Genomic DNA, 20,579 nt, shown 5'->3' on the forward strand with positions numbered 1-20,579 from the left:
AGGATATAGTCACCTTCGAAGTGGACCATGTGAGAAATCTGGTCGCACCAGACTTGATTCTCTGCTTTGCAAGTGTAGTGGCCACTGTCGGCTGCTGTCGGATCAGAAATCTGCAGGCGACAGACGCCGTCGCTGAGGTCGCTTTGTTGGAAACGGTTACCTATCAGAGCTTCGCCATCCTTCAGCCAGGATATTGTGGGTGTCGGTTGGCCACGAACTCGGCATTCGAGGACCAGCTCGTTATCCGAAAATCGGTAGGTATCTGTAGATGTGTTAGATGATTGAGAGTGGATGGAAATTAAAGGAAGAGCGGATTTTTATTTTGTGTAATTACCTTTCATGGATCTGGTGAAAGTTGGAGGCAATGGCGCTGGTTCGAAACCCTCGAAGACCTTCAGTTTGGCTTCGGTCACTGATTGCCCATGAACGTTCTTGGCCACGCATGTGTAACTTCCGGAATCTTCTGGCAAAGCCGCGTAAAATTCGAGACATGCCATTCCGTTTTCGAGGTTCGTGCGATACCGATTACTTGGACCGAGATGGAGGCCGTCCTTTAACCAGGACACTTGGGGTTCCGGAGATCCAAGGATTGCACAGGTCAACTTTATTCGCGACCCTTCTGCCGCTGTTCTGTCAGTCAGTTTTGTGCAGAAAATCGGTTTGTTCCTTTGATCTCTTGGGCCGCACTGAAAGATTGAAGATGTTGTTAAGACGCTATTAGTTTAAAGGTATTTATAAATTTTGGGATTGGTTTTGGGAGTACCTCGACAGTTGAACTTTTGCTGGTAGCAGAGTAATATGGAGTAGAGTCATCGGTCAAATGACTTCTTGCTCTTGTTCTTGGCCTTGATACCGTAAGAGTATCACTTCCGGTTGAATCGTCGAATCTTACCGGAACTTCCCTTATTCTGGCTTGAGTGTCGTAGCTTTTCGCTCTGCGTGAAGATCTGTCCAGCCTGTCGACTTCTACAACTGCGTGCTCCTTGGGTCTTCTTCTGGGTTCAGTTAGCGTTTTGTCTTCACTGAGGGTTTCCGATATCTCAGAAATTGTGGAAGAGACTGACACTTCCGTTTCCGGACGTGATGTCGCTCGTTCCTTCTTTTCTTTTTTCGAAACATCTTCAGGCTTATCTTTGGACGCTTCTTCTTGCGCTGATTTTTTGCTCTTAAGAGATGCTCTCCTCTCCGAATCCTTTTCAGCAGTTTTTGCTTTCTTTGACGAGTCCTTTTTCCTCTCCTCTTCTCTTTTCTTTTTCTTTTCTTCCTCTTGCTTACGAAGTTTTTCGGCTTCTTCCTTTTGCTTCTTTTCCTCATCCTCCTTACGTTTGCGCTCCGCTTCTTCTTTCTTCTTCTTTTCCTTCTTTAGACGTTCCTCCTCCTCCTGCTTCTTTAGATTTTCAGATTCCTTCTCTTTCAGACGTTTTTCTTCTTCTTTCTTTTTCAATTGTTCGGCTTCTTTCTTAAGACGCTCGTCCTCTTTCCTTTTTCGTTCAGCTTCTTCTTTCTTCAATCGTTCCGCTTCTTCCAATTTGATACGCTCCTCTTTCTCTTTCTTCGAACGTTCTTCTTCTTCTTTCTTAAGACGTTCTGCCTCTTCCTCTTTTCTTAATCGCTCAGCTTCTTTTTTCTCAGCTTCTTCTCTCTTCAATCTCTGTTCTTCAAGTCGTGCCTCTTCTTCCTTTTTCAGACGTGCTTCTTCTTCTTTTTTCTTTAACATTTCAGCCTCTTCGTTCTTAAGTCGTTCTTCCTCCTCTTTCTTCAATCTTTCTGACTCTTCACTTTTCAAACGGTCCTCCTCTTCCCTCTTTAATCTATCAGCTTTTTCTTTCTTCAGCTTGTCTTCCTTTTCTTTCTTTGCTCGTTCAGCCTCTTCCTTCTTCTTTTTTTCCTTTTTCTCTTTCTTTAAGCGATCGGCTTCTTCTTGCTTTAACTTATCAGCCTTTTCTTTCTTTAGCCTTCCTTCTTCTTCTTTCCTTAGGCGTTCCTCTTCCTCCATCTTGAGACGCTCCTCTTCTTGTTTTTTTAGACGATCGGCTTCTTCTTTCTTAAGACGCTCCTCTTGTTCTTTCCTCAGACGTTCTTCTTCTTCTTTCTTTACGCGTTCCTCTTCTTCTTTCTTAAGATGCTCCGCATTTTCTTTTTTCAAACGATCTTCTTCTTTCTTTATGCGTTCCTCTTCTTCTTTTTTCAGAAGATCTTCTTCTTTCTTTACGCGTTCCTCTTCTTCTTTCCTAAGGAGCTCCTCTTTCTCTTTCTTGACACGATCTTCTTCTTCCTTCAGACGCTCTTCTTTTTCTTTCTTTAGACGTTCCTCTTTTTCCTTCTTTGCGCGTTGTTCTTCTTTCTTAAGACGCTCCTCTTCTTCTTTTTTTAGGCGATCTTCTTCCTTTAGGCGTTCCTCTTCTTCTTTCTGTACGCGTTTTTCTTTTTCTTTCTTTAGGCGTTCTTGTTCTTTCTTCTGCCGCTCTTCTTCTTCTAGCTTGAGACGGGCTTCTTCTTCTTTCTTTATACGCTTCTCTTCCTCTTGCTTCAAACGTTCTTGTTCTTTCTTTTCCCACGCCTCTTTTTCTACTTTAAGACGGGCTTCTTCTTCTTCTTTCTTTGCACGTTGCTCTTCTTCTTTCTTCTCCTCTTCTTCCTTTTCTAGCTTGAGACGGGCTTCTTCTTCTTTCTTTATACGCTTCTCTTCCTCTTGCTTCAAACGTTCTTGTTCTTTCTTTTCCCACGCCTCTTTTTCTACTTTAAGACGGGCTTCTTCTTCTTCTTTCTTTGCACGTTGCTCTTCTTCTTTCTTCTCCTCTTCTTCCTTTTCTAGCTTGAGACGGGCTTCTTCTTCTTTCTTTATACGCTTCTCTTCCTCTTGCTTCAAACGTTCTTGTTCTTTCTTTTCCCACGCCTCTTTTTCTACTTTAAGACGGGCTTCTTCTTCTTCTTTCTTTGCACGTTGCTCTTCTTCTTTCTTCTCCTCTTCTTCCTTTTCTAGCTTGAGACGGGCTTCTTGTTCTTTCTTTTCCTGCGCCTCTTTTTCTAGTTTGAAACGAGCTTCTTTTTCTTTCTTTACACGCTCTTCTTCTTCTTTCTTTAGGCGTTCTTGTTCTTTCTTTTCCTCCGCCTCTTTTTCTAGTTTAAGACGAGCTTCTTCTTCTTTCTTTTCCTGCGCCTCTTTTTCTACTTTGAGACGAGCTTCTTCTTCTTTCTTTACACGCTCCTCTTCTTTCTTTTTTAGGCGTTCTTGTTCTTTCTTTTCCCGCGCCTCTTTTTCTACTTTAAGACGGGCTTCTTCTTCTTCTTTCTTTGCACGTTGCTCTTCTTCTTTCTTCTCCTCTTCTTCCTTTTCTAGCTTGAGACGGGCTTCTTCTTCTTTCTTTACACGCTCCTCTTCTTCTTTCTTTAGGCGTTCTTGTTCTTTCTTTTCCCGCGCCTCTTTTTCTACTTTAAGACGGGCTTCTTCTTCTTCTTTCTTTGCACGTTGCTCTTCTTCTTTCTTCTCCTCTTCTTCCTTTTCTAGCTTGAGACGGGCTTCTTCTTCTTTCTTTACACGCTCCTCTTCTTCTTTCTTTAGGCGTTCTTGTTCTTTCTTTTCCCGCGCCTCTTTTTCTACTTTAAGACGGGCTTCTTCTTCTTCTTTCTTTGCACGTTGCTCTTCTTCTTTCTTCTCCTCTTCTTCCTTTTCTAGCTTGAGACGGGCTTCTTCTTCTTTCTTTACACGCTCCTCTTCTTCTTTCTTTAGGCGTTCTTGTTCTTTCTTTTCCCGCGCCTCTTTTTCTACTTTAAGACGGGCTTCTTCTTCTTCTTTCTTTGCACGTTGCTCTTCTTCTTTCTTCTCCTCTTCTTCCTTTTCTAGCTTGAGACGGGCTTCTTCTTCTTTCTTTACACGCTCCTCTTCTTCTTTCTTTAGGCGTTCTTGTTCTTTCTTTTCCCGCGCCTCTTTTTCTACTTTAAGACGGGCTTCTTCTTCTTCTTTCTTTGCACGTTGCTCTTCTTCTTTCTTCTCCTCTTCTTCCTTTTCTAGCTTGAGACGGGCTTCTTCTTCTTTCTTTACACGCTCCTCTTCTTTCTTTAGGCGTTCTTGTTCTTTCTTTTCCCGCGCCTCTTTTTCTACTTTAAGACGGGCTTCTTCTTCTTCTTTCTTTGCACGTTGCTCTTCTTCTTTCTTCTCCTCTTCTTCCTTTTCTAGCTTGAGACGGACTTCTTCTTCTTCCTTCACACGATCCTCTTCTTCTTTCTTTAGGCTTTCTTGCTCTTTCTTTTCCTGCGCCTCTTTTTCTAGTTTGAAACGAGCTTCTTTTTCTTTCTTTACACGCTCTTCTTCTTCTTTCTTTAGGCGTTCTTGTTCTTTCTTTTCCTCCGCTTCTTTTTCTAGTTTAAGACGAGCTTCTTCTTCTTTCTTTTCCTGCGCCTCTTTTTCTAGTTTGAGACGAGCTTCTTCTTCTTTCTTTACACGCTCCTCTTCTTTCTTTAGGCGTTCTTGTTCTTTCTTTTCCTCCGCTTCTTTTTCTAGTTTAAGACGAGCTTCTTCTTCTTTCTTTTCCTGCGCCTCTTTTTCTAGTTTGAGACGAGCTTCTTCTTCTTTCTTTACACGCTCCTCTTCTTTCTTTAGGCGTTCTTGTTCTTTCTTTTCCTCCGCTTCTTTTTCTAGTTTAAGACGAGCTTCTTCTTCTTTCTTTTCCTGCGCCTCTTTTTCTAGTTTGAGACGAGCTTCTTCTTCTTTCTTTACACGCTCCTCTTCTTTCTTTAGGGGTTCTTGTTCTTTCTTCTCACGCTCTTCTTTTTCTAGTTTGAGACGGGCATCTTTTTCTTCATTCTTTATGCGCTCCTCGCTTTCTTTCTTTCGGCGTTCTTGTTCTTTCTTAAGACAGGCTTCTTCTTCTTCTTTCTTCCGATGTTCCTCTTCCTCATTCTTTAGACGCACCTCTTCTTCTGTCTTTACGTGCTCTTCTTCTTCTTTCTTAAGACGTTCTTCTTCGTCTTTTTCCTTTTTCAGACGTTGCTGTTTTTCCAGTTTAAGTTGGTTTGCCTTTTCTTTCTTTAATTGCTCTTCCTGTTCTATTTTTAATTTATCAGCTTTCTCATCTTCTTCTTTTTCTTTTTTCAAACGTTCTGCCTCCTCTTTTCTTAATCTTTCTTCTTCTTGTTTCTTCCGTTCTTCAGCCGCAGCTATGTTCACACGATCCTCTTCTTCTTTTTGTTTACGTCCATCATCCTCCTGCTCTTCACGTGCAGCCTCTTCTCTTTTTAATCTTTCTTCTTCCTCATTCTTCAACCGTTCACTTTCATTTTCTTCGAACTCCTCACGTTCACCTTCTTTTTTCTTCAATAATTCATCCTCCTCTTTTTTCAAACGTTCCTCTTCTTCCTTTTTAAGTCTGTCAGCTTCTTCCTCTAGTCTCTTCTCTTCGGCGTCGATCATTTCCCTCTCACGCCTCTCAGCTTCTTTGATCTTTTCAGCTTCTTCCTTCTTCAATCTCTCAGCCCTCTCTAGCTTTTCCATCTCCTTTTTCTTCAGCTCTTCTTCCTTCTTCAAAATCTCAGCTTCCTCCCGACTCAACTTGTGAGCATCCTCTTCCTCATCCTCTTCCTCTTGTTCTTCAGCAGACAAAATTTCGGTCTCGGTCACATCTCTGTCCGTGGAATCCATTCCAGACTCCACAAGGGGGGCAGCTTCCTGCACGGAATGCTGAATAACTTCAATTCCCTTTTCGAGAGCTTCGACAGGAACTTGCATGGCCTTTAACAGAGTCCAAGCTATGGAGTCCTCTTGCTCATTTTCCAAAAGCGTTTGCTCGAGGACCATCATTCCGTGTTGAAGTACCCTCACTTGATTGGCCATTTCCGCTATAGGTGTTTCATTGTCGAGTATTAATTGCCCATCCGATTCGAGGCTAACATTCTGTTCTATTTGTGCAAATCCTCGCTGAAGCTCTTCCAGAGGCTGTGCGATGCTCTCCAAAGCTGAAATTTCCGAAAGAGTATCTTCAGAAGCTTCAACGTATTCTTCCTGAATTTCAGCTATTCTAGCTTGAAGCTCAACCAACGGTGCTCCCACCATTTTCATTACTTCAGCTTTCCTCTTAATGCAGATTGGCTCTTCAATTATTCTATCATGAATGAGCCTCACGGCACTTCGGAGATGCAGGATAGGTTGTTCCAAACTTTGGAAGGAAAATTCTTCCTGGACCTGTTCGATAGCTTCGATTGAATTTTTAAGTTCTGTCAAAGACGGTGCCAGACTCTTCAACAGTTGACTATCGTCAGCAGTGGAGGCCGATTCAGCGAATGGTTTATCAGCCGACTGTGTCTGGATTACTGAAATAGATTTTTGAAGATCCTTCAGCGAATCAAAAATTGCGTCCACGTTAACCACTTCGTTTGGAACGTCAAATTCTTCTTCGACAGCTGCGATACATTGCTCCATCCCTCGAAGAGGCTTCACGAGAGTTTTAAGAGCCTCCAACTCAATCTGAACTTCAACGCTGTTTTCTTCAGCAATTTTATTATCTATCTTGTCAATCGTTTCGGCTATATCTCCTATTGGCTCCAAGAGATTCTTCATAGACACAAATTTTCCCACCATCGACTTAGGCAATTCAATTTCTTCAAGGCCTTTGACGCTCACTTCCGGTATTCTCAAACGAACGACTTCCATAGCCGAATGAAGAGCTCTCAGTGGCTCTTCCAGATTAGCAAGATACATAGAAGAAGATTCCTGCACTGTGGTAATAGATTTTTTCAATTCTTCGAGCGGTAACGTTAAGGTACTTAAAATTTTGGTTTCCTCCTCAGCCTCAACGGATTCGGCGATCGGCCTATCTGCAGCTTGTTCCTGAACAAGGCAAATGGACTTTTCTAAATCGTAAAGAGACTCCACGATCGAGTCTATAGCTGCTTCTTCGTCGAACGTATCGTACTTCGTTTGAAGTTTTTCGAAGCTTTCCTGAATACTATAAAGAGGTTCTATCAGTGTCTGAAGAGCTTCGTACTCTATCGCCCGTTCTATACTACTCTCCTGAAGAGTCTCTTCCTGGATGCTGAGTATGGCCTCTTTGATTCCTTTCAGAGGTTCCATCAAATTCTTTATTATCGACCAGTCTGCTTCTAATGTTTTTGTAGCAACTTCAGTCACTTCAAACGTGCCTCTTTGCTTAGACAAATTATATTCCTGAATAGTAGCTATTGACTTCTGAAGTTCTTCAAGTGGATGTTCCAGTACCTTTATCGCCAAAGTCTCTTTCTTCTCTTCAACCGGAACAGAAGTAGGTTCGTGAAGTATTTGCTCCTGAATAATCGCTATAGATTTTTGCAGTTCCTCAACCGGTTGAGCCAGACTCTTCAGTACAGATATATCTTCTATTTCGGAGGTAGAAACGGCTTTGGGATCTTCCAGCAGCAATTCTTGAATATTGGCGATGGACTTCTGAAGTTCATCAATCGGCTCGGCCAATGATTTTAGAATCTTTATGTCTTCCTTGCCTGTTTCATGGTCCACGATTGCCTGCTCTTGAATAACAGCTACGGATTTCTGAAGTTCTTCAAGAGGTTCAGTGACGGCTGTCAAAAGAAAAGATTCTTCTCTGTCAGAAATAGAAGCTACATCCGGTTCGATTACAAGCTGTTCTTCAATAATCGCCAGACTTTTGTAAAGCTCTGACAATGGTTGTGCTAGTGTTTTTAAAGCCGAAATGTCGTCGTCCCTTGAAATAGTGACAGCCTCAGGTTCAAGAACAGTGTACTCTTGGATAATGGCGATGGCTCTGTGTATTTCCTGAAGAGGCGTAGCCAGTGTCTTTAAAATAGATAAATTTTCTTTTTCGGATATTGATTCTGTTCCCGGGTCAATAATTAGTTGCTGCTCGACTACAGCCAGGCTTTTTTGGAATTCTTCCAGGGGCTTCGCTAGAGTCTTCAGTAGCGAAATGTCTTCCTGTTCGGTGACTGATTCTGTACCAGGCTCCATTATGAGCTGATCTTGAATGAGCGCTACCGATCGATAAATTTCTTCTAAAGGTTTGGCCAAGGTTTCTAAAGCTGAGATACTCTCTTTTTCTGACAGTTTGCCCTCTGCTTCCATGATCGTTCGCTCCTGGATCGTAGCAATTACTTTTTGCAATTCTCTTAACGGCTGAGCAACAGTCTTCAACACTGATATGTCTTCCTTTTCTGAAAGTGAAGTAGCGTCGGGTTCCATTGTCTTCTGCTCTTCGATAAGTACTAATGATTTGTGCAATTCCTCCAGTGGATGAGCCAGTTCCTTCAAGAGCACCAATTCCTGTTCCGGAATGTACTCAACTCTGGGTTCGTCAAAGACAGTTTCTTGGACGATTGCAACTCCCATAGCTGGTTCCTTCGCATCATCTGCCCAGGTTTTCAACTGCGAAACATTTTCAGATATCGTATCTGCACTTGGTTCCATTATAGTTTCTTCTCCTACCACAGCCAGACACTTCTGAAGCTCTTCGAGAGGCTTAGCTAAAGTTTTGAGTACGGAGATATCTTCAAATTTGGAAACCTCTTCGATAGTCGGTTCGACAGAAGTTTCTTCTTGGACAACAGCTATTGATTTCTGCAACTCTGCCAAAGGTTGGGCAATTGTTTTTAACAGCGAAATATTTTCCTTTTCCGACATACTTTCTAGGCTTCCTTCAACCAGAACTTCTTCCTGGATCAACGCAATCGATTTCTGTAACTCTTGCAGTGGTTCGGCCATTTTTTTCAGAGTTGATGTACCCTCCTTTTCTGAGATACTTTGGGCATCAGGTTCCATGACACATTCTTCTTGAACAAGAGCAACGATTTTTGCTAATTCCTGAAGCGGCAGTGCCAGGGCGCTGATCATCTTCACGTTCTCAGCTTTTGTCAATTCTGAAATTCCCGGTTCGAAAACTTTTTGCTCTTCGATCGTAGCTATCGATTTTTGAAGTTCATGAAGAGGTTTAGCAATCGCTTCAAGAACATTCAGATCCACCGTTAAGTCTTTCAGAGATTCAGTCATTTCTTCGGGAACTTCCGATTGAAGCCCTTCGGCGACTTCTTTAACAATTTGTTTTTCTTGAATCTTCACCTTGGCTTTGGGTTCTTCTTCCGTTGATTTCACAGCGCTGGCTTCTTCGATCTCTTCCGAAGCTTGATCTTCTACGCTTTCCGTGACTACTGCTTCTTCTTGGATTACAGCAATGGACTCCTTCAACTCTTGAATTGGTTTTATTAAATCTTTCAGAAGTGGTGCTTCCGAATCTTCGCCCAGGACTTCACCCACTTCCTGGGTCTCTTCAGCAGCTATCGCGACAGCCCTTTGTAATTGTGCCAGTGGCTCCTCAAGAGCTTTCAGAACTTCTATTTTGATACCTTGTTCAGTAATGACTTTCTCCTTGACCCCAGCAATAGACTTTTGCAAAGCTTCCAACGGTTTAGCTAATTCCTCAATCTTTGCTGTTTCTTCCGCCACCCTTTCCGTCACTTGAATCGCTTCTATGAGCTTCTCCATCTCCTCAAGAGGCCTAGCAATGGCTGCTTCCACATCCTCCTGAACTTTATTAGCAGTTTCAGTTCCTTGCTCAACCTTCACTTCCTGAACAGTCACAACAGCCTTCTGCAATTCTTCCATCGATAACGCCAATTTTGACAGATTCTCTTTCGACTTGCCTTCTTCCACTTTGACCTCCGCGATGCTCGCTATCAATTTTTGCAGCTCTTCCGTTTGCTGTGCCAAAATTTCAAGAGCCTTTATTTCAGGTAATTCTCCCGTTGATCCAGCAGAAACAACTTCTTCTTGGATCAGGGAAATACTTTTTTTAAGCTCTTCCAAAGGTCCAGCCAATTTTGTCAATGGAGAAATATCTGATATCTTATCGATGGACTCCACGACTTCCTCTTGCAGAATCGCCACACGCTCCTTAAGATGGTTGAGCGGTTTGGCAAGTTGTTCCAGAGCTGGAACATCCTTCAGATCACCAGTATGTTCCAGGACCATTTGGTCTTCTATGCTGGCAATAGCACGTTGAATGTCTTCGAGAGATTTTGTAATTTCTACAGGCGTCTTTTCACTCGCCAAAGTTCCAGCTTCTTCAGACTCTTCTTGACTTAGCATTATTGATTCCTGAAGCTGTCGCAAGGGTCTAGCCAGAGAGTCTAGCAATTCTGGAGCTTTCATCACGGTTGCCACTTCGGATGAGCTTTCTTCAACTTTAACTTCAGCTTGCGATTCATCCATCTTCTCCTTTACTTCAATCGGCTTTACTTCTTCAGTCAAGTGCTCTTCGTTGCTCGATTTGGCTTCAGCTAATTCCTTCTCATCTGCCAACCGTGCCTGCTGAACTTGTTCAGTGATCTTCGTTTCCGATGCTTTTCTTTGCGATACCTTGTCTTCGCAAATAATAGCTATAGCCTTTTGTAACTCTTCAAGCGGTTTGGCTACCTCCTCCATAGTTGAACATTTATCTGGAATCTCTTCAACGCTCTCTACCGTGATTGCCTTCTCTTCAATGGCCGCTATGAACGTTTGCAATTCTTCCAAAGGTTTCGTCAAGGAACATAACGCCGGAATGCTGTCCTGTATATCTTTCAAGGATTCGCCAGCAACTAAAACAGTTTGTTCCTGGATAACCGCGATTGTCTTTTGAAGTTCTTCCAGGGGTTTTACGATTTGTTGAAGAACTTTTTCATTATCTGGCATTTCTGCACTTTCTTCCAGGAGAACTTGTTCCTGAATAATGGCAATGGATTTTTGCAATTCTTCCAAGGGTTCGCAAATGGTATGAATACTTCTTCCTTCGTCTGCCATCTCCTTAGTGGTTTCTAAACTTTGTTGCAGAGCAATCACGAGGCAGCTTTTTAGATCTTCGAAAGGTCTTGCCAGTTCGGAAATTATTGAAACGTCTGGTAGCTGCGAAGTGGTTTCAGCAACTTGACCTTGAGATACCATAATGGCTTCGATGAGTTCCTCGAGTGGCTGGGCAGTGGTTTGTTGAATATCTTTTGAATCTTCCTTCCCTTTGGATTTGGATTCTTCTGGTTCGATAATTTTTACTTTTTTCACCTCCAAGGAATGTATTGCTTTAAGAAGTTCCGTGACTGATTCTGCCAGATCAAGAAGTACTGTGATATTTTCTTCTATGGCTGCACTGGTACTGCCTTCGATCATCTGTTGTTCCTGAATGATGGCTAAGGATTTTTCGAATTCTTCAAGAGGCTCCATCAGATGTTTTAGGCTGGATAAATTTCCAAATTCTGCTCCGGTCTCTTCGGATATTTGAAGTACGTTTGTTAAAGCGGATTCAAGCTTTTCCAGGGAACTTGCGAGATTTGTGAATACCGCTTCTTCGGTGCTCAAAGAAATTGCGACGAAAACTTTATCTACTATAGCAGCGTTCACCTTGAGTATTTTCTGAAGATTTTGGACTATATCCAATTCTTGAAGTTTTTCGGGTTTTTCGCTTGTAATATCAGAAATTTGACGTTCGATCGAACTTGCAATTGATTTTGTTAGTTCCTTCAATGGTTGCGTCAAATCTTTTAAAATAGTGACACTCGGAACTTCGATTTTGGTTTCGAGCTTTTCAATTTCGGCTTCTTTCTCTACTGGTGACTTTGGTTTTTCGGGTACGGTCGATTGTTCAATTTGTGATGCTTTCGGTTCTGGTACTTCATCTGTTTTAGGTATTTCAGCTTCTGTGGGATGTGCTGCTTCTTGAGGTTGAGATATCTCTTTAGGCTTTGTAGCTTCTTTGAATTTGATTTCTTCGTCGGTTTTACATTCTTCAATTGCTCCAGATATTGATGGTTCGGAAGTTTCTGGTGCTTCTTCCTGCTTAGTAATTTCTTTTGTTTCAAGCACATCTGCTTCAACAACTTCCGCTGGTTTTTCTACTTTGAGTTTTTCTTCCTTAGAAGGTCCAGCAGGTTCCGATGCTTCAGTTTCCGATTGTGCTATTGTTTTTTCTGATTCTATCGCTTCCTCCTTCAAAGTTTCTTCAGGCTGGCTCACTTCATCTGGTTTCAGCACCTTTTCTTGTTCTAGCATCTTCTCCTGTTCAGCTACTACTTCGTGTTCCTGCACCTTCTCTTGTTCAGATACGTCTTCCGGTTTCATCACCTTCACCTGTTCAGATACCTGTTCTGATTCTAACGTCATTTTTTGTTCAGGTACCTCTTCTGGTCTCAGCTCTTTTTCTTCCTTAGACATTTCCCCTGTTTTCAGGACCTTCTCTTGTTCTTGTTTGGGCACCTCTTCTGGTTTCAGCGTTTCTTCTATTTGACTTTCTGGCTGTTCAACATTAATTGCCTCTTCCACCTTTGGCAGCTCTTCAATTTCAATACCCTCCCTTTCTTCTATCGTTTCTTCAGCTTTCGCAACCTTAATCTCTTGAACTCTTTTAGAAGTCTTAGCTTCTTCAAACTCACTCGGAATATCTTTCACCTCTGCCGTCTTCGCACTTTCCATCTTAGCTTCTTCGATCGCATCTTTAATTTCCGAGACTTCACCCACAATTTCTTCAGTTACTTCACCCGAAACTTCAGCTTGTCGCGGCGTCTCAACCGCAATATCTTTTTCGGCAGCAATCGAAGCTGCAATCTTTTCTTCTTTCAATACTGCTAAAGACTTTTGAAGCTCTTGAACTGGTTTAACAAGTCCTTGTAATGTTTCAACTTGGTGATGTTTACCGATCGTTTCCAAAGGTACTATCTGTTCCTGAACAATCGCAATGGTTCTTTCTAATTGATCCAAAGGTTCCGCCAATGTAGCGATGACCGACAAATTTTCTTTATCAGTCATAGATCCTGCCTCTTCCACTTGAACAGTTTGTTCCTGAATAGCAGCTATAGATTTCTGAAGTTCTATCAGTGGCTCCGTTAGCTGCTTCAACATCGATTCACTCTGCATCTCTTGTGTACTCTCAGCAAGATTTTCCTGAACGGCGGATATAGATTTCTGTAACTCGCCAAGATGTTGACTCAAAGGTTGAACAGGTTCTTGGCCAACAGTTACTTCGGACATCTGAACTTTTCCTTCTTGAAGAGATGCAACAGCTTTTTGCAATTCTTGCAGAGGCTTTGCCAGTTCCTTGACAAGCTTTACGTTTTCAATTTCTTGTTTTGACATTTCAATCACTTCATCCACCATCGTCTCGACTTTACTCATGACCATTGGCATTTTGTCTTCAACTTCACTATCAGCAGTGGAAGCTCGTTGCACTTCTGCAACTTCTTCTGCCGTTTCTTCAGCTTGTTGTTCTTGAAAAGCGACCTGCAGAGCTCTTCGCAATTCCTGACTCGTTGGAGACGGATCTCTCCTGGGTAGCTCCTCGACTGTCAATGCTGCCTCACTCCTAGGAGTTCCTCTAACAATTTTTCTCACGATCTCCTTGATCTTATCCAGAGGAACAAAAACAGCTGACAGAGTCTCAATGATCGAAGCTCCTTTGGCTTCGTGAATCAACTCATTTTGAAGAAGAGTCAACGAAGTTCGAAGTTCGGACGTCGAGTCGCTGAGTGCTTGAAGAAGTTCCGTCGAGGATGGCGTGATGGGATGCATGACCCTTTGTTCCAAATTCTCACTGAGGACGGTCAAAGCCGATTGCAGCTGATTCGTAGGATATAGAAATCCTTCGATAATGACTTCCTCGTCGATAGGCTGATCCAACTGATTGAATTGGTCCTGGGCCAGCAGGATCTGCTTCTGAAGAGCTTCCAAGGACTGTGAAATAACTTGGTACGTCTGTTCGTCAATGTAATCCTCCAGCGCGAGGATCGTATTGCTCAGATGATCCAGAGGACCAATCATATGACCGCGCAGAGTGACGCTTGGCCTTCTTGAATAATCCGTCTTGTTCACCTGCTGCTGAATCGTGGTCATTGCAGAATTCAAACTGATCAGCGGCTCGACGATCAATCCAGAGTTCTTCTTATCTTTTATTTTCTCGACTGTATCGTCGATGGACTTCTTCAGGCCTTCTACCGCGTCGAATATGACGTTCTTCTTTTCAGCGAGTAGCGTCGTTTCAGGAACGACGCCTTGGCTACTATGAATGACACTTAGAGAGCTCTGGAACTCTATGAGAGGCTCCACTAGGTTTTTCAACTCCAGAATGGCTTCCCTTTGCTGGTCCAGTAGATCATAATCCGTCGATATTATGTTCATTGTCTCCCTAAGGACATCGACAGGCTCTCCCAAGGATGCTGCGACGTCCGTTTCAACTGTGTCCTTCGCAGAGATTTCCAGATCGTTCATGCACTTTCTCACGATTTCCAGAGGCTTGATCACGTCGTGAAGGACCTGGATCACTACCTGCCTTGCATTTATTTCTCGCGATACGATTGGTATCCTCGTTTCTATATGCTGAAGAACTTTTACAATGGGTTCAAGATTCTTCGACTGATTCGACTGATCCGCTTTTATGACGTTCTCCACGACTGTCTTTATTTCTCGAATTGGTTCCTCGAGGTGGTTCAGGATAAATAGTTCCTCCACGTTATGCTTACTCGTGCTCAATGCCTCACTCATGCTCAATAATGGCGGCAGTAAGTCGTCTAAGGCTGTTATGGTTCCTTCGTTTGATAACGATTCGGTATAGGACGCCGTCGATATGTGAAGCATGGATACCGATTGTCTTAGCTCTTCAAGGCTATTTGCTATTTTCGATGTCGTACTGGTTGATAACTGTTCGTAATCTTCAAGAGTGCTCGCTATCTTCAATTGGACCGTTTGAAGTGGTTTGGATACTATTGTTGATATGTCTTCAGGTTCAACTTTCACCTCTGTCTCTTCTCCTGGAACTTCTTCCGTCTTCAACTCTTCTTCGTACTTCTTCGCTGCGACTGATTCCGCTAAAACTTTTTCCGAACCTGCCAAGGACTCTTCTTCTTGCTTCTGAAGCATCACAGTTTCCGAAGAGCCGACTGTGCTGATAGTAGCCACAGAGGTGGTTTCTGATTTTGAGGTATCTGTAACTTTGTGGGTTTCAGGAAGTTCACTCTGCTGAATATCAACTGCAGTTGTTTCTTCAGGTATTAAAGACTTCACGACTTGCTGCAATTCCTTTTTGTACAGAGCTTCCTTAATCGATAGTGGAACCTGATTTTCGATTTCTTCAATCGTTTCTAAAATCGGCTGAAGAGATTCAGCTGGATAATTTTGCATAGATTCTATTATCACCCCGAGAAGATACTTCATTGGCTGTTTTATATTTTCGAGCACAGTCAGATCTTCGGGTTCATGATTAACTGCAATTGCGTTTTGCAAAAGGGCCAGGGGCTCCTTGAAGTCAGTCATTGATTCGATCAAGTCTTCATCAGCCGGAGGTTCCGAGTACGAAGTCTCAATGGCAACGCTCGTTACCTTTTGCTTCAGTTTCTCGAGCGAATGTAAAATTTTGGACTTCACAGCTGCCTCCTTTCTACCCTCTTCCAGAATCGAAGTTAATAAATTCTGTATTAGATTCATTGGCTGCGAAACTTTTCCAGAGAGTCTTTTCGGCTTTGAAACCGTCGCGACTTCAGCATGCTGCGGCTTCTCTTTTTGAAGTTTGGCTTTCTTCGCAACTTCCTTAACAACCAATGGAACGTCTTTCTCAATTTCTTCGAGCAGTTCTACCAGAGGAAGCACCGGTTCCGCCTGAACACTCTGAAGTACGTTCAGGACTATAGTCTTCAGCTGCTGAATAGGATGAGCCACGTGGTTCAGGATAGCTTCTTCGTTCGGACCATGATCTTCAGTCAAGAGGACTCTTTGAAGGTTCAATAAAGGTTCCTTCAGCTTGGATAATTCAATGACAGTTTCTTCGTCACTCAACGGCTCGGTAGTGGAACCAACTGCCACAGCAAGGGCACCAATATTTTGACGAATTTCTTCGAGCCCGGCAGCAACGGAAGACGACGCTGATTTTTCAACTGAACCAGCATTTTCATGTTCCTCCAATACCGAAGAGAGTCCAAAGTGGATGTTACTTAACGGCATTGCTAAGCTGCTCCCAAGAACAGCTGGTTTCACTTCGGAAACTTCGGGCTTCCCCGCTTCAGCCAAAGACAGTCTCTTCACTTCCAGTTGCTCGTGAACTTTGGGAACCTGCTCCTGAATTTCTTCCAGCATCCTAAAAACTGGTTTCATGGCTTTGGCCTCGGAGCCTTGCACGTATTGCAAGACTGTGGCTATCACTTCCTTCAGTTCGCTGATTGCCTGGGGCATCTTTTTCACAACTGATAGCTCCTCAGGCACGTGTTCCGAAGCAAGAGCCAGCTGCAGATCCAGAAGTGGTTCTCTTAGATCCACCAGGGCGTTCAGGGTATCCGTTTCCTTCAAAGTCGTTGCTGTATGAGCAACGGTTGACACGTACTGCCTCAGCTCTACCAACGATCCAACCAGTTCCGACGACTGGAACTCGACGTTGCTCATCAGCTCCATTTCTTGAAGAGCCGAACTGATGTTCGCCTGTATGTCAATGAGAGGGTCCAGTATCTTCTCTGGGAAGTTCTGAGGCTCTTCGAATGAAACTGACTTCATCGAAGCTTTTTCCAAACGTTCGGAAGTCGTCTTCGCGACTTGAGGCACTTGAATCTCTAGCTCCTCCAGGAGACTCAGAACGGAGTGCACGTCTTCGGCCTGGCCCTGCTGCAAGACACCTAGAACGACAGACCTCAATTCCGATATCGGCTGGTCCAGGTGTTCCAGCAATTTGTAATCTTCGACGTCGTGTTCTTCGGTTACCAAAGCCTGCTGGAAATTTAACAATGGCTGCTTCAAGTCTGCCAGAATGTGAACTGTGTCCTGATCAGTCAAATTCTGAGCCTCGGAAATGGTCATGCTCAGTTGTTGACGTATGTCTTTGAGGCTCGTAGCGATTTCCGAGGTCGGTAAAGATCGATCGATCGCTTTTTCATATTTATCAATCGCCGAACTGATCTCCGTGTGAATGTTGGTCAAAGGTGCTGATATCTTTGCTGCCAGCACTTTTGGTCTTGGCAGTCGCGCCTGTCTGGCTTCTTCTTCTTTGGCAATCACTTGGTCAATGACGATTGGCACTTTGTTCTCAATTTTTTTCAGTACTGCCAAAACAGGTTGCATCAATTCCTCAACATCCGGTCTCTCACTGACAGTCGTCAAGATTCCCCTCAATCGGGCAATTGGTGTTTCCAGGTTCTTCAAGATGACCAACTCCTCGCCGCTATGATCTTGAAGTTCAAGAGAGGATTGAAGAGCGTGAAGGGGTCCTTTCAAATTTGACAGAACGTCGACAGCTTCCTGATCATTTTGGATGCTCGATACCGTCTCCAATTTTTTATTCAATTCATCGATATAATTGACGATCGATGACGATCGGCCGCGTCTCTGTGCGATCACTTCGTATTCGCGAAGAGCAGCATCAAAGGTCGAGCGTACCTCTTGGAGCGGAGTGTTTACGAGATTTGAGATCGGTTTTAGTTTCGGAATTTTGGCTAATTCTTCCTGCATGGTAATTGCCTTTATTTGAATTGCTTCCAGAGGCTGAACTACTTGACTCAAATTCTTAACGTAGAGCTGCCCAACGCCTTCGCTTATTTTACCATCCACAATATTCGACTGGATGTTGTATATAGCCTCGTGAAGAGCATTAAGAGGCTTCGCGATCGACGACAAAATTCTAATGTAATTTTCGCTGAGCGTTCCGTCAGTCAGATTTACATTTTCGAAAACGTCTTCCACGAAAGCTTGAATTTCCGCCATTACGGTGTCCAAAGTCTTCGATCCGATTGCCCGTAATTCGTTGGCTCTGATGTCCTCGACTATTCTAACGATGTTACTCAAGGATATCGTAAGTCTGTCAGTTGCCTCGTGACTCAGAGCGAATTCGGGTGTGACCTGCCCAAAGACACTCTTGACGCAATTGGCTTGGTCGTACAATTCCTTGAGGTAGGCTTCATTTATCTTGACCCTCTCCACACTGAGTACTTCGTGTTGTAATTTTTGAAGAAGCGGCAAGATCATCGTGATTTCTTCACTGTGCTGCCGAGACTTCAATACCGCATTGGTGCCGATCTCTTCAATGGCAGTGTCGATTTTCTCCCGGATTGTCGTCAAGTTCGCTAAAGCTTCGCTCTCGTGCATGGTAGTGAGATTCGACAGTTCCATTATAGGCTGATAAAAATTGTGGATCAGATCAACCGTGAAGACGTCTCCGACTTTGCCTATGCAGATACTTTTTATTTTCTCGAGATTCGTCGATATCATGTTCAGAGGTTCCCTCAGTGTTCTTATTATCAAACTCTTATCTTCCGTAGCTGGTACTTCGGCTGCTGCGGTCAGGACGTCCGCGACTGCTGCCTTCATCCTTTCAATGGCCAGGGAGACTCCGCTGTCCTGGATCTTGACTACCGTGTCTTGCTGAAGTCGATCAATTATTCGGTCCAGAGGCTCCTTCACGTCTTCCAGAGCCGTGATGTTCGTGTTCCTGGCGTCTCCTGTGTCGAGCAGTGTTTTCTGAAAGGAAGTGACGTTGCGATCTAAATTTTCTAAGGATTCCAAAAGATTGTTGAAGTCGCTAGTGTGAAGTTCAGTGATCGTCTCGAGTTTTCTTAGTTCGGCATTCAAGAGGTCAATGGGTTGAGCTATTGATTTGAGAATATACGAATTGTTCGCGAGGGTCAGCTTGCTGCTGGTCGATTGGAACGCAACATTTTCGAGGATCTGCGCTAAGCCTTTTTGGACTTCGATGAGAAGAGGTTTTGAGTGCTTCAAAGGATTTACCGGAAGACTCGAGATGGCTTCGATCGTTCTTTGAAATTCCAAAATTGACTTCGCTGCCACTTGTAACTCTTTCTTTTTTCCAATTGCAGCCTTATCATTTTCCAATCTGATCATCTCCTGGTCCACTCCGTTTATTACTTCCGTGAGCGTCGTCACGACGACGGAATGATAGTCCACCGTTTCCTTTCCATAACTCTCCAAAGCCATGCTCAGATTCCCCAGCCTGGTCTTCATCTCGCTGATTGGATTTTTCAGGTCCTCTAGAATCTCCAAAGTCAATCCGTTCCCTAGAGACTTGGTAGCCAGACCCAAAGACCTTACGAGATCTTCCACTGGTCTCGTTAGCGATTCCACGATGATGGTATCGACGTTCTCGATGGTCCCGGTGACGGGATTGATGTTGACGTTACTCAGGAACGAATCAAGATTCTGGCAGACCGCTCTGAGTTGCGGAATCACCGTGGTGGACCCGTCGTCCACGTTTCGAAGGAGTTCAATATTTTTGGAAAATTTAGCAAGCGTGTGTGTCATTCGCTGAAGAGCAATTGGTTTCTCGTACCTAGCCTGACCCGACAGCTCGTACTCGATCTTGGCCAATCCGCTGAAGATCTCGTCAATAGGATCGGTCAGTGATTCCAGTATTATCAGATCCGACCTGACAGCCTGAGATCCCTCGTGTCGCTTTATCAGCTCGATTCCACGCAAAAGTTCCTCCATTGGACCACTGACAGCTTCCAGAAGTGAAATTCTCGTGGTCTGAGTCAATGATTTGTCTCCGGCTCCTTTCAGTGCTTTGGCTTCGATGTCTGAGACTTCGTTGCACAAATTTTGAATTGGATGAACTATGTGCTCGAGGATCAAAGCATTTAGCCTATCCTCGCTTTCAGTCTCAAAAAGTGAATCCAGGTTGATAAGGGCATTTCGAATGACAAACACTGGTTGGGACAGTTTACGAATATTTTCGATGAGTCTCTCTTTGTTACTTTTACTGACCGATTTTTCAGTGTCCGACTTTGATAACTTTTCTATGGTAGCCTGATCATTAATGGCGAGACCATCGCCCTCTTCTACGTACTGCTCGCCGACCTTGACAATTGGTTCCAGCTGGAAGGACACTTCCGGTTTACCACTTCTGGACTTGCTGCGTCTTCGCGGTTCGCTGCTCATCGAGGATTCTTCGGAACTTCCCTTCGACAGTCCCTTATCTTTCTTCTTCTTGACCTTCTTCTTCTTGGGCACTCCGGTTACGGAATCGAAGGAAGAGTCTCCTTCCTGGCTGGACGTCCTTTCGCCGCTGGTCTTCTGCTTCCTCTTCAACGCGTCTTTCTGGCTTGTTCTTTCGGACACTGAGGTCATCTGCGAATGAATCGACAGAGCGTCCGTGAAAGCTTCACTGTCGTCTCTGTGAGATATTTGAGCTGTGGGTTCCTTCGCGCTGTGATAACTCTCAGACTCCATTCGTTGACTCTTCTCGCTCTTCTCGCTCCGTTCGCTCTTCGTTGAACTTACGGATTTCCTTCTGGGGGGTCTCAGCGGTCTTCCGTCCTCGTCGAAGAGCGGAGTCGCCGTCAAGTTCCTGTCGAATCGATTGACATCATCGGATTGGACTTCCGGTGAAGACAGTGCTTGCGTCTGATCCTCCATTATAGACATGTCCTCCATATCCGCTTCCGTGCGAAGATCTTCACCCTCTTCCGCAGTTATGAAGTAATCCGGCGAGACATCGATGACCACAGCTTCCATTAATAAATTTCCGGAAGTTGAGGTCTCCTTCACGAATCTCATAGGAGGCAATTCGATGACGTTGTGCTCTGTTAAAAATGATCTCTTCGAATGATCTACCATTTTGAGATCACATATTTTCATA

The 20,579-nt window shown here is 43.8% G+C and overlaps 1 protein-coding gene across 1 annotated transcript in view; it reads right to left on the bottom strand.

The window, feature by feature from the left end:
• The window catches only part of LOC107273398 (titin homolog), a 56,168-nt gene that overhangs the window by 27,158 nt on the left and 8,431 nt on the right, over positions 1-20,579 (bottom strand). The window contains exons 13-16 of the mRNA XM_025090757.1: positions 4,862-20,523; positions 764-2,716; positions 335-686; positions 14-262 (exon numbers count right to left, since the gene is read on the bottom strand). Coding sequence (XP_024946525.1) covers positions 14-262; positions 335-686; positions 764-2,716; positions 4,862-20,523 — 18,216 coding nt within the window. The remainder of the gene's footprint in view (positions 1-13; positions 263-334; positions 687-763; positions 2,717-4,861; positions 20,524-20,579) is intronic.

Source organism: Cephus cinctus, unplaced genomic scaffold, assembly GCF_000341935.2.
Source record: "Cephus cinctus unplaced genomic scaffold, Ccin1 Ccin1_scaffold1588, whole genome shotgun sequence".
NCBI classification, from domain to species: Eukaryota; Metazoa; Arthropoda; class Insecta; order Hymenoptera; family Cephidae; genus Cephus; species Cephus cinctus.